Source organism: Trichogramma pretiosum, unplaced genomic scaffold, assembly GCF_000599845.2.
Source record: "Trichogramma pretiosum strain Unisexual culture from Peru unplaced genomic scaffold, Tpre_2.0 scaffold27, whole genome shotgun sequence".
Taxonomy (NCBI): Eukaryota; Metazoa; Arthropoda; class Insecta; order Hymenoptera; family Trichogrammatidae; genus Trichogramma; species Trichogramma pretiosum.
The window spans coordinates 915,934-929,379 of NW_019641694.1; the positions used below are offsets into that span (position 1 = coordinate 915,934).

Sequence of the window (13,446 nt, forward strand, 5' to 3'; positions counted from 1 at the left end):
ATAAAAAAAGTTTGTGTTTGCTCTACATGCAAACACAACTTGAGAGGTTAGTAGCAGACAAAAATACGCGTGACAGCATGTGTATTGTCACCTAGTCAAATCACATATCTACCTTCCGCTGTTTCTTGATAGTTGCTGATTTGAACTCGGTTACGTTCCCAACGTCCTAACCAATTGTATGAACTTGAATGAGGAATTCTAAAAAATCGTTTGAAAAGGTCCAGAAAATTATCAAATCTTTTTTGACACACATGCGTGTATTTTACATGCGTAAAATAAGCAGGCATTACCTCATATAGCGCCATTTATAATATCAATAATTATACGTTTTGATTATGTTTGTTTGTCAAATGGAATAAACGTATGTAGATGATGAAGCATTTTCTTTCATTACTTTTAGAGTTTGCGGCTATTGGACCGCGATGTCTATATAACGAGCTTTCTTTCAGTAGATAGGCGGATCAAGCAAATCCCCGAGAGGGTTAGAAGAAGAATCGATTGCATTAGAGACAACCCTTTTCCCTTTCGCGCGAGAAGCTGTGCCGAGCACGAGGATAGAAAATCCATGTTGGTATATAATAATACAAGCCTCATTCACTTTCCCGTCACTTGACTTTCAATTATGGACCAACAGGTCAAGTGGCAGCTTTGAAAGCGCGGCGTTGCATACATGGACACACGTGGGCTGTGTTTTCCTCAGTGGACTTTGCACGTACTAGAGCCAGCAGTGTGCCGTTGGCGCGATTGCGAATTTTCTTTGCTCGCCTCGATCTTCGTGGCGTATCATCCCCTCGCTGCGTTACAGGGAACGGATAATATGTACGGTATCGATTTTTTCCGTGCCCTTGCCCAGAGAAACGAGAGCACGAGCAGTTGTAGCAGTGCCAGCAGCAGCGGCGGCGGCAACTTATTAACGAGAAAAATCAAGCGTTAATTCCTTATTAAACGTCTTTTTAGCGTGAAATTGTACTGCAGACTATATCTGTCAGCGTCACACTGACTGTTTACGTTCGCAGCCGTGAAAAGACAATCGCGCACTGTACTGCACACTTTTGCCGCTCAATTAAGAATCGCGTAACGATGCATTAATAAATACTTTTCATTGTATCGGAGCGCGCTAAGAAGGGAGGCAATCTACTATCGAGTTGCCTCCTTTTTTTCTCTCGATTATATATTTGCCGAGAAAAAAGCGACTAGCGATTACGTCGCTCGGAGAGAAAGGACTCGTAAGCGATAAATGAAAAGAAAGAGTATGTATTTATCGTCCAAAGGATTCATTGTTTTTAGAAATTGTTATCCTTAGTGAATAAATGCTCGATTTACGGTCGAATCGACATAATTTGTCCTTTAATACGAGGACGATGCAGAGTATAAGGAAGAGCGAGCGGAGCGAGAGTGAAATGGACGCGACTGTACGCGCTCTCGAGGGTGTACTCGCGTTCGTATAGGTGTCTGCGCCGCGGTCAGTGCACGCGCACTCGAGTCAGCGGGCCGCTACCTATGCAGATGCGTCCGATGCAGATCGGGCCGTTCAACGCTCCGCGACGATCGCGCGCATTGTGCTCGTACGCCATGCTATGTGCCAAGACATTTGCGCAACGAAAAACACGTCGTTGGGTATTTCAATTTGCGAATTGCAAACTTTTGAATTTTCGCTTCCATCGCGTTTAGTTGTGCGCTACGTGCGAATCAGCCTTCGTATGCCACGCGACGATTGCGTATTTCGCGGCATTTATAATTAAATAACGCGCCGATTTCGGTGAGGCCTCGCGCGCGCCTATGCAGCAAGCAAGTAGCGGCGTATTATATCGCGCTCCGTTGTATATGCAGTGTAAAGCGCCTCGAGCATATATATTAGAAACGCAAAAAGAAGATCAGCATCATAACTTAATGATCGCTTCGAAATAGCAAAATAGAACGCTCGAGTTCTTCGACCCTTTCTGCTGCTGCTGCTGCTGCTAGCTAGCGCTACGCTCCCTCCTCCTTCGCGGTATAGGCCTGCAGCTGCAGCTGCGACTGCACCTCGACTGCGACTGTGTGCTGCTGCTATACATATAGATATATACGCGTGTGTGTACGTGCAGCGAGCTATACCGCTGCAGACAGCCAGTCTGTCTGTGTGCGCGCAAAAGAGAGCGAGACTATTGACCAAATGATGATACAATATGTACGCGAGAACGATAAGTAGCGCAACTGGCGACTCGGCAGCTTTTACGATCTTCCTTTCCTTCTATATCGCGTATTTAATACATTTATATACGTGTACGACTTATAGCGCAGGACTATAGCAAGAGAGAGAGGAGAAAAATGACTTGCCATCGAGTCGTGTTTCCCCCTCGTATATTTACGCGACGAAAGAAAAATATCAATTTGTGCCAACCCCCATGGAAAAATCGTTATGTACACGCATTGCGCGCTTTGAGTGCACGAGCACTCAGCGACGTTGGCATCTCTCTCACACACACACATACTTGGGCGCAAATAGCATCGCATGCACCAGCTGACGATGTTTTTCTCTCTCTCTTTGGCTCTCTGCGCACTCGGCGCATAACGTGCGCGCAATAGGCAGCACAGGACCCACTTCGAGACACATAACGCGCGCGCGCGCGAATCTGTGTGTGTAGGTCTGCCTGTCTGTGTGTGGACGGTGGAGGGCAAGAAAGAGAAAGAGAGAGAAAAATATGTACATAGCCTATGCGTACGAGTTCATGCATGTATACATACACACAAGGGTTGTTGGCTGTCTATGTCCACGCGTGCCTCTGTGTCTGTGTAGGTACATGTGTGTGTTTGAGTGTGTGAGTGTGGGGGCATATCAGCAGCGCGAGAAAGAGAAAGAGAGAGAGAGAGCTTTTGAGGCGGCAATCGATAGGGTGCCCGTGTGTATATCGCTAGCGACTCTTTCTCTCTCACTCGCACTCACTCTGTGCGCACTCTAGACTAGTGCTATACGTGTGCCTCTGCTACACTATACCAGTACTGTTATTAGTTCCTACTACTGTTTCTGTTTGTCATTATTTTATTTTCCACTCGGAGCTACTCGACTTTTTCCAAAGAGAAACCTCCGTAGCCTAAATTTCGCAACGCGAATAACAATTTTTTTTAGGCGAATCGTTTGTAAAACGTATGGACGCGAGCGTGCACGAATATCACTTAACCAGAGTGTGGCAACAACGTGTGGAAATTTGCATCGCTCGAAAAAAAAAAAAAAAAATAGAAAAAGCGGTGTTGGAGGCTCGCACTTACCACGCGATGATCGTCGCTGAGAGCAGCGACTACGCGACAACGCAATCAGCAGCGAATCGCGCTGATTCCTCTGCAAAGCAGCGTACCTTTGCTCTTGCTTCGAGCTGCGTCAACACCACACACTCGAGTAATCACTCCATACTCAACGAGTAGCCTTTGCAACTGCACTAGTCGACGACACAAGGACAGCAATAACAACAACTGCAACACGAGCGAAGACACAGACAGCACTGGTTTCGACAAAAAAGCTCGATCGAGCGACGAGCTTTCTGCTCGTCGAATGAAAATCTATTCGCGTCACGCGGACCAACGAATCGTCATCCACGCGTGGACGAACGTTAAAATTTTCCTCGTCTTGTCTGGCACACACGATACACACGAAACGTGTGTAGACGTATCTGTATATAGACGGCGCAGAGAGTAGCGAGCAAATCGTCAGTACTGCTACTGCTGCTACAACTGCTGTAGGCAGCGAGTCCTCGTGCTGCACTGGCCGAGAGAGCAGCTATTCGAGCGCCACTCTCCGAGCAGCAGCTGCCTGCGTGTGCAGTGACGGTGCGCCAGCAGCAGCAGCAACTATGCCACACACACACATGTATTGGGATGTGTACCGACACTACCGACTCCAAAATCATATGTATATGCCAGGTAACGCGTGCAAAGAGGAGCTGCGAGCAGTGCGACCGTTGGGCCGCCAAGGGGCGCTAGCAAACAATGAGCCATAATCTAGCCGGCTTTCTCATTGTTCGAGGCAACCTAGAGCTTGCGAGCTGCGACGAGGTGTGGTGCCTCTCTCTCTCTGCGCGCGTGCCAACGCTGCCAATGCGAGGTAACGCTATTGTCTGTCTTGCCGACTGCGGTGTCGCTCGACGGCTCGCGCGATCGTTTCTGCCTGCGCTTCGAAACTCTCCGTGACCAAGTGTACATCCGCGACGCTCGGTGCAGCGTTACCTCTGTCAACCCCGAGAGCCAACGCAAACACCTGCTTTTTCGAGACGCGATGTCCGTCATGGCGCAACGAACTTTGTCGGCTTCATCCGGAGTACGGTTAAAAAATCGCATGAAACCCACTCAACCTGACCAACTGCGTCGATGCTCTCTAACTGAACGCACTGGAAATATTTCGCCTCTTTTCGCACGATTTTTACAGATGCAGCATGACTTTTAGCTATTTTCTCAGCAACTTGTACGTTCAAAGAGCCCAGCTGTTTCGTACAACTAACTTGCCTATTTCATTTCTGACTTGATTTTTTATTTTCTTACGATAAATACAATTTTTGGCAACATAGCCGGTATCTGCCGGAAGTTTTTGCAAATCTATACATGTTATATCCACAATCTTCCAATCGAAATATAAGTTTACCAGCTTCTCATCATCGCCTGTACAAATTTTACTCAAAGTAAAATATCATGTTCGCGAGACATGGTAATACGTACGCGTTCCGAGAAATTAACACTTGTGCACTTGGTGCAGGGACTGTTAATTCCTTTCATGGCTATGTTTTTATTGGAAAGTAAAATATGGACAACGTGAAACATTGGGTAAAGACGTGTCGAACAAAAGTCGTTAATACGTATGCAGGACGATTAACGACTGACTTTGCGTACGAGGAAGGATAAATCGTCTTCTTCGTTTTTATCGTTGTTATTCCAGAGTAACGAGACGCGCATACATATCAATTGCAATCTTTTCGAATGAGAATTTTACATTTTAAAGACTCGTAGCTACTTCTTATTGTACATGTGCATATATAGAGCAAAGTTTGCAAGGCTTTTCACTTGAAAAGACGAGGTACATACAAGAGGTAGCCAAGTTCGCTAAAAAGATATAGCTAAGTATCGGTATCGCCTCGATTATTATTCAGCTGCATAATACAAAGTTGAATAGGTGTGGAGTTTAGACTTACCTTGTTGCGGTCGCGTTGCAGAGCTTCGTGACATTTTTCGTCGTCGTCTTTGTTGTTATTATGGCAGAGCTTTTGCTTTTGTCGCTTCGCCAAAAAGAAGAAGAAGAAGAAGAAAAAGAAGCAGTGAATGTTGTGAGCATCCACCCAGCCTGGTATCGTAATTATCGAGCTCCTTTCAAAGGGATGAGACGGGAGGCCGTCTGTCGTCGTCGCCGCTAATACGCAGTACAACAACAGCGGCCAAAGCGACGTTGCCCACGTGCTTCTATCGCTGCTCGCTGATGATGGTGATTTATCGTGACGGATGATCCGTATTTTCTGCTGCTGCTTCTCGGGGCTGGTGGTTATAGTCCGTAAATCGGCGGCGTCCATGTGGTCACCTGCTGGGTTGGCAGCGAGCTGCTTCGGCTTCTTGGATCCTTTGAGCGAGATCTCCTTCGCTGCTTCTGCGGCTGCTGCTGCTGCTTTGTTTACGTCTTCCGGCTCGTCGTCCTCGCGCTTTCAACCGAGCCAACTTGAGTGATATCATCCACAAAGTTTATTGCGATTTCTTGGCTTCACTGTAACACATATAAAATTAAAATACATATGAGTTTGGCATACTAATCGAATTGTTTATTATCGAAAGCATCATCATCATCAACGTTCGATTAATCTTCGCGGCTGTTCGAGCTGTCTACTATGTATAATACACATATAAACTTGACTAGACTTCAATGACATATTCATTAGACGAACGTGTGTGCGCGCATTTCTTTCTTCGAGCGAGGAAAAGAGAGTCTAATTAAGAGTAGACACACATATTATAAGGTAGTGCTGTATACCATACTGTGTGTATTCGGCCAGCGGCATTACGCAATAAAGAAAAGAAAAGAGTACACACATGAAGCCGACGATGGGGTTGTGTGGCTACATACATTTATGGGTCAATGCGATATCACGAATCGATTCGCGCACCCAGACACGCTATCGGGCACACATACAGACAGACGACGCAGGGGTGGCAAGCGCCAATATAGTTCGCACTCTACATGATAAAAAGATGACAACGAAAAATATACGACGCTTTCCTTTTCACCTCGCATCGGCATATATATGTATATGAGCCAGGCTATCATCGGTCAATATTAAGTTACATTACGACGAAGCGCGCCGAACATATATATAGCGATTAGCTTGTGTGTATTTGTATTCGCGGGTTGAAAAACGCACGCGACACAGCACGCACGCGTTGGCCCAGTTTTTCCCCCTTCGCTGCTTTTTCCTCCTTTCTTCGAGCTTTTTTTCCCTCTCTCGATCTTCGTGCTTCGCGCGCGCGAGGCACACGCACACGCGAGAGCGGCTATTATCGATGATTTAGCCACTAAGCGAGTTCGCGGCGCAACGATTTATACAAAGTAAGGAGAGCTTTTTTTTTGACGAGCACGCGACCGACCATCGCGTCGCCTATGTAAGGCCTAGCAACTAGTCTACGTGTCCGTGTGTATAGACTACAACTTGTTAACTCATGGCTAAATAGTCGGTAATTATTTTGACTAATTAATTTATGTGCTCGCCTACAGACATCTCGCAGTCGCGTGTATGTATAACTGATATCTTTACACACATTCGAGACATATTGCATACCTATAAAGAAACTCTTGAGCATCGATAAAGCGAATACACCAATCGAACAATCGGGTTTACAATATACAGATGTACAAAATACATGGAAGCATGGCGCACAACTATCAGCACCACGTGGACGTGTACTTTGTGTACCTATATATTGTAAAAACGATTCCCCAAAAGCAGATAAGATATTGTATACGCGAGTTTTTTTCTCTCTCTTTTATCGTCTGCGATTGCAAAACCGAAGAATCGAAAGAAAAAAGCTCATCGATCCGGGCGGCGTTGCTGTATTAGAGTGCATTGAATGTATCTGCGTGCATTGGTTGCATCGTGGCGCAATTCCACTCGATGTATTAAAGGTGAAAATTGGCCGACTAATGGCAAGCTTTAATGAAAAGAGAATAAACCCGTGCTTATGTAGACTTTAGTCATCAGCCTGCTTACTTCTTCTGTAGCTACACGCGTACGTAAGGTAACTCACCCGTACAAACACACACTCGCGCGAGGGTGAAATGAAAAAAAAAAGAAAAAATAGAAAATCTACTACTACGAAACTCGCTAAAGTCACGACTTGAATAATTGAGAGTACATGCGAGTCTTTGGGAGTTAGGGAGGAGGGGAGGGGGAGGGGCGAATAGAGCCTGTGGTACGTCGCAAAACATATATAATACACTCACACGTATAATCGAGTGCGAGAAATGAAAAGCTGTGACAAGCTGGCCGGTGTTATATTACCGTGACCGTTTGATCGATCTTTTAGGTAGTTTTATAATAGACTCGCGGCACTGCGATCGTGTGAGTGGATATAATTTCAAGTGCTTGCTTAGCCAAAAGGCACGACGCGCACACATCCATACGCACATGGACTTGGACACAAGTGCATAAGTTTCACTCGTTCGTATTCGTTTGTTCATTGCTCGGTGGCCGTCGTATAGGCTCGATGCTCTTAGGCCTCGAACAAGGACAGTGTCACGGCCGTTGTAGTCCGTCGCTAGCGCATCGAGTGTCTTCGTCGCTTCGTGTATACGTGTCTATATACGATGCGCCTTCTCTTCCTCGAACGCGCATAGCAGCTCCCCTTGCAGCGCGTGTCTCTTTTTCAACCTGCCTCCGTGAACGCCAAGTACGACGCGAGCTTTACGCGAGCTTTAAAACGTCAGGAGTCTACGAGTCTAGCCGTTATGATGGAGTTTTCTCGTTTCCCCGTTTCTCTTCTCGCGCCATATCGTCTCGAGCACGTGGGACTGCGTAAACAAAACGGAGGAAATTTCGGTAAGCAAGTACGCGAGCTTGCGCGACGAGCCTGTGTCAGTTTAGCGCAGGGTCAAGCTTTAAGCACGCTGCCGAGGCATCGTTCATTCCCAGATTGCCCCATTACTTATTGAGCGATGGAATCCTTGAGCGTCTGGCAGCTGCCGCTGCCGCTAATGCTGCCTACCATCGTCGCGCTTATTTGCGCGCGACTATAAGCATAAAATATATTTTCATGTCTGTCCATACCTCTGCCTCGATATTGTGTGTATTACGCTTCTAAAGTTTTTTTATTCTTTCTTTTTTGCTTTCTTTTTTTTACGAGTAAACCCGACGGCTATTTGCGTATGCAAGCGACCAGCCTTTGTACCTGTACTCACGCACAATATACACTACATTGTGGCAAAACAATCATTATTTAATTGGCAGCTAGGTTCGATCTTTCCGCGAACAGCTCGAAATATAATTAAACTTGCGGCTAGCCTATAGTGACCGAGTGCATAAGTCATGTTTTTCCATTATGTTTCGCGTACACAATCACGAACGTGGTCGTACTTGGCTCGAATGCGCGAGCATTTTTGAGGAAGCGATTCAAAATCTATGAGGTACGCTCGCGAACGGGCTCGTGCGCGTATACCGATACCCGTGACGACCTCTCGCTCGCTCGCTCGCCATCGGTCATTCATCCGTCCATACAGCAGCTGCAGCGGGTACGAAAAACAAAACAAAAACTCTATCCCGAGCAAGCCGCAGTTGACGCGCAGAAATTGAATGATCGCGTGGCTAGGCACAGAGCTCTGCGGCGCAACGGTATATACGCGCGCGAGAATTTCAAGGTTCGCGCACATTATTTCTTGATCGGATGAATGAGAGCTTCTTTAACTTTATATACTCGTCGCGATATCGCGTCGGATTTCAAGTGCTACGGTTACTGCTGCTTTTCAGCTGCGATATGCGCTGCAGCCCCGCTGTGTGACACTTGTTAGTGTGTTTTTGCACGCAAATCTCGAGAGCTTGCGACCGAGGGCTTTCACCCAAACGTCGTATTGACCGATCTTTAGCCTCGCTCTTTGTCAATTTGACCACATGCGATAAGCGCGTGTTCAGTTGCCATTTTCAAATTTTCATAAAAATAGGATCAAACAATAAACTTAACCGTGTATATATGTTCGTGAAATCAATATGTACATCGTTACTTTGTACGGAAAACATTGCGTAGATCAATCAATGGTAACTCTGTAAAGATGTTTTTGCAAGCAATATTCGATACTCACTTATAGTTCCCAACACAATAGGAAACGGAAAGTAAACGATCCGATTACGTTGAGCTTGCAAAATCATACTTTTTTTATCGGATCGACGCTCGTGCAGCGACGTTAATTATTCATTTACTTGGACAAAGAAAAGCTAAGCTAGGTAATTACGCGGTCAAACTTTTCCCAAAATTAACTGCTACGGCGATAAGTGTTTTTGCTTTTTACACTTGCTGCAATAGTGCGCTTATATACAGATATATTGTCGCTGCGAGTACGTGTATGCGTTTGTGTTTGCATAAGTCAATGAAGCATCATACGCGCAAGCGGCTCAATGTACTATTACACCAACAGAAAAAAGAAAAAAGATAAGATTCAGCGGAATATGGCTGAGCGTAAGTGAGTTTTAGTCATACTTCCGGTGTTTACTTTCTTTGTCATTAGCATGTACACCGACAAGAATCGCTTTGAATTTTTTACGCTCTTAATTAGCACTCGATTCAAAACATTTTTAACGAAGAACTACTGAAATTTGATGGTTCACCCAATACTTTAAAGACTTTCAATGTCACTCTATTCATTGTTTCATCCGTATATACTTTAAACTTTTTCTTTGACTAAATTTCTAAAATTGTACCTGTGCGACACGCAAAAACAGTGTATTTACTCAATTCGCTTTCGTCTACATGATATACACGCAAATGACAATGAACAATCTTGGTCTCTACTCCGGCCCCCCGCTGGTAATAATAACCGCACACACTTGCTTATGTGCATGCATTTGATGAAACCCTATATGCCATTCTGCTACTTTTTGCTTATCGATCCGTACCCGTAAATACATTCCATGGAAAAACTAAGATTTCCTATATAATCTGCGGATATTGCCGTCTATAAAATCCACGCAAGCAATGATGGAAACGGAAAGAAGAAAAAACGGGGTCGTCGCTTGTTTCCAGTTTTTTTTCCGCTCCTTCTTTCTCTCTCTGTTTGCGACCCGAAGCTCTTTTTATGCATTAGCGTGCAACGCAGAGTACACACATCATCCAACGGGGTGTGTTTCAACATGAGCCCGAGGTGTGTCAGCTGTTTTGATGTGTTCCTGATATACTTGTTACATTACATCGTCAGAAGGGATTACCAGGCCATTAGTTTTATTCTGTGTGTCATAGCGTCGCGAAAAAAAGACAGAAGTATGCTTATTATTTGGTACCGCGCGGAAAGACTGCAAATACAGATGATCGTATCGTTAAACGAGAGATAAGATGCAGTTGAGAAAAATAATTCACGATTAACTGATAAGACTCGTACGATGCGCACACGACTTGATCCGCGATATATGTTATTACGATTTTTTGTTCTGCAAAGATGTCGCGCGAGAGCATCGTAGAAAATTGATCGGTAAAGGAATACGTTTAAATCGGTAGACGCGAATAATTGAAAAAGCTCGAGCCAATGGCGCGTAGGGGATTTCTTTGTCTCGTCATTGCTTTTTTGCATTTAATTACTCAACGCCGGTGAATTAATTCTTTCGATTGCAATCTCGATAAGAGAGCCCCGAGATAAGAGAGGCACGAGTGGGTACGTAGAAACGTAGGCACGTTTTTGCGCAGTGGCGTGCGATGCACACACACGATATCGAAGTCGCACACAGCATTTAAAATCGAATTTCCAAAGATTAGTGCAGTGCCGAGCGATTCAAGAACGAGCGAGTACGGAAAAAAATCGACGTTGTTTTATCAATTATTTAACGCGCTCGCGCAAACGCGAGAAAGAACTCGAGCTCAAGATAACGAGAAACGTAGCCATGCCTTGCGGCTGTTGCTTATTTTACCAATAGAATATTAATTCGATTAACTCGAACTCATTTCGCGTTAATCATACACCCAAGTCGGCCTTGAAACTTCCTGCGCCCGCTCGTTGTACATTCGCAGAAAAAAAAAGAAAGAAAAAAGTTGGGGCGCATACTTCCGCCTTTTTTCGATGTATGTATGTGTTACCTTTGTTAATTGAACTTTGCGCGTGTGTGATTGTGTGTATGTGCCATTGCCGAGTGCCATTATATACCGATGAAATTCGTCTCTCAATAATTCAGTGCAACTAGCCAACGATCAAGCCGCGTGTACGAATGTACAGTCCACGCGCGTCCAATGAGATATAGAAAAGCTAGACTCTACACAGCCATGTGTATAAATGTATCGCGAATCGGTGCGGACGCACTTTTTTTAGAAGGGGGGATGCTCGCACGCTCACACGCATCCATTGATGACCTTGAAAAGATGGCGAAATTTGGGTCAGTTCAGTGCGACATTTCTCGGTCAAGTTTTGCGCTTTTTCGATGCTCTCTGCCCCCCCACCACCGCGTGAATTTTTACTTTTCTTCTCTCTGCGTGCCGGAAAATTCTTATGTTTACGTAGTTCTCTGTGCAATCCGTCGTTTATTTTCTTCTCCTTTTTCGATTGCATAATTACAGAATTATTACGAAGGCGTGGTCGCGACATTCGATAGGAAAACAACAACAAAAGAGAACAAAATGAGCATCAACGCGATTGCTCACTCTAACGTTAATTACTCGATTACATTACGAAGATGGAAAATTCTTCATCGCGCGTTTATTATTAAACGTTTTATTAATTTATTATCTTACTCGGTATAAAATTGATAATCCGTGCCAGTACGTCGTGGATATCCTTTTTTTCTTCGTGCAATCGAACATAAAGCAAGAATTTTACGTTCGGACTATCGAGTGCCGCGACGATCGTGTAAGTATTACGTCAGGCGCGAGGCACAAGTGACATCATCGGAGCTTTTACCTATTGCACTCGTCAAGGCCGAGCTCCTCGAACCATAAGACGCGCGCACGCACGCATCATAACACATCGAGCAGCACCCAAGAACAGAGCGACGAAGCGCGATTATAAATATCTACTATCCAACTGTTCGCAATACTAGCTTTGATACACGCATTCGACAAAGTCCGTCAAATAACCGTTACAAAATTTTTCAATCCATTTACTCATTTTTTTTGTATTGGTGTAATAAAGACTAATTCCGCGTCAAAGTCTCAATGGCGATATTATGTAGGTCGACGCGTTGGCGACGACGACGACGCTGTGTCTACAAGACACGCGCAAGAGAGCAAAAGAGAGAGAGAGAGAGAGAGAGAGAGAGATAGAGACGAACACAAGGGGAATGTTTAAATTTGTATTGGGGTTCAGTGACCATGATCGGTCGACGTCCGATAAAGGAACGCCTTGCAACACGCCTTGTTGACGTACGTATGCGTCTTCTTCTACGGGAGCAAAGAATTACTCTTTTACCTATACTAATCTTTCTTTATTGCTCTTTTCCAAGGTACCATACGATCTTTCGTCTCTGCTATCGCTAGCATCCTTTCGATTAATTTAAGATAATATTATGAGAATCACGGGCTTTTTTTAGCTCGCTGAGTGAATCGCTTCACGGGCGATTCAATAATTGCCTCAGGATTTTGCCTAGTGAATCATAGGCTTCGTTTAGCAAGACCTATTATAATGATGAGCCATCGAAGGATACCTATAACATGTCGAAGAATATATTTTACTGCTAATCAACATTGAGATAGGGGGAAAACTCAGCATTCCGTCGAGAAAAATATCGTAGCTTTACAAAAAGGCTTGGAAATTTTTCTTGAATTAACATCAACTATAGTTTGCATGGAGCAGAATAAAACGTTCAAAAAAAGTAAAATTACAATTGGAAATGAAGATTGTTCTTTCGTTTTAGAAATTTAAAGATACCTTCACATCGTTTCCAAGTTTGCTGGGTACAGTTCAACAATTGAATCAATAATTTTCCCCTTTCGAGGGTGTCCTAAGAGAGGAATTTAACTTGATGAAGAGAAATTATTAAGTCAATTGGATCTGTCTTATGTAGAATCACCGACGAACTTTACGCTATGTACTCGATCAAAAATCGATTTTGAACGACGCCGAGCAAACCGAAGCTTCGGTCCTTTGCCTTTCAATTATTTGCCATTGCATCGCCAGATAGGAAGAATAAAAGAAGGTTGCGTTTCGTTTCTTGGCTGTTCTAGATCAATTTCGATTTCAACCGTGCATGCAATGTGCAATATGAAATTGAGTTAGAGTCACGTGCGCGAAAAAATTTTGTCGATCGAAACGGATGAAAAAATTTA

General features: G+C 44.5%; 1 protein-coding gene across 5 annotated transcripts in view; it reads right to left on the reverse strand.

Moving 5' to 3' along the window:
* The window catches only part of LOC106660516 (phospholipid-transporting ATPase ID), a 43,839-nt gene that overhangs the window by 21,151 nt on the left and 9,242 nt on the right, over positions 1-13,446 (reverse strand). For 2 of the 5 annotated variants that reach the window (XM_014383493.2, XM_014383494.2), the window contains exon 2: positions 5,154-5,713. In XM_014383493.2, coding sequence (XP_014238979.1) covers positions 5,154-5,187 — 34 coding nt within the window. In that variant the 5' untranslated portion in view covers positions 5,188-5,713. Of the gene's footprint in view, positions 1-3,246; positions 3,824-5,153; positions 5,714-13,446 lie in introns of those variants that run through there. The other 3 variants (XM_023461960.1, XM_023461958.1, XM_023461959.1) reach the window with 2 other exon arrangements.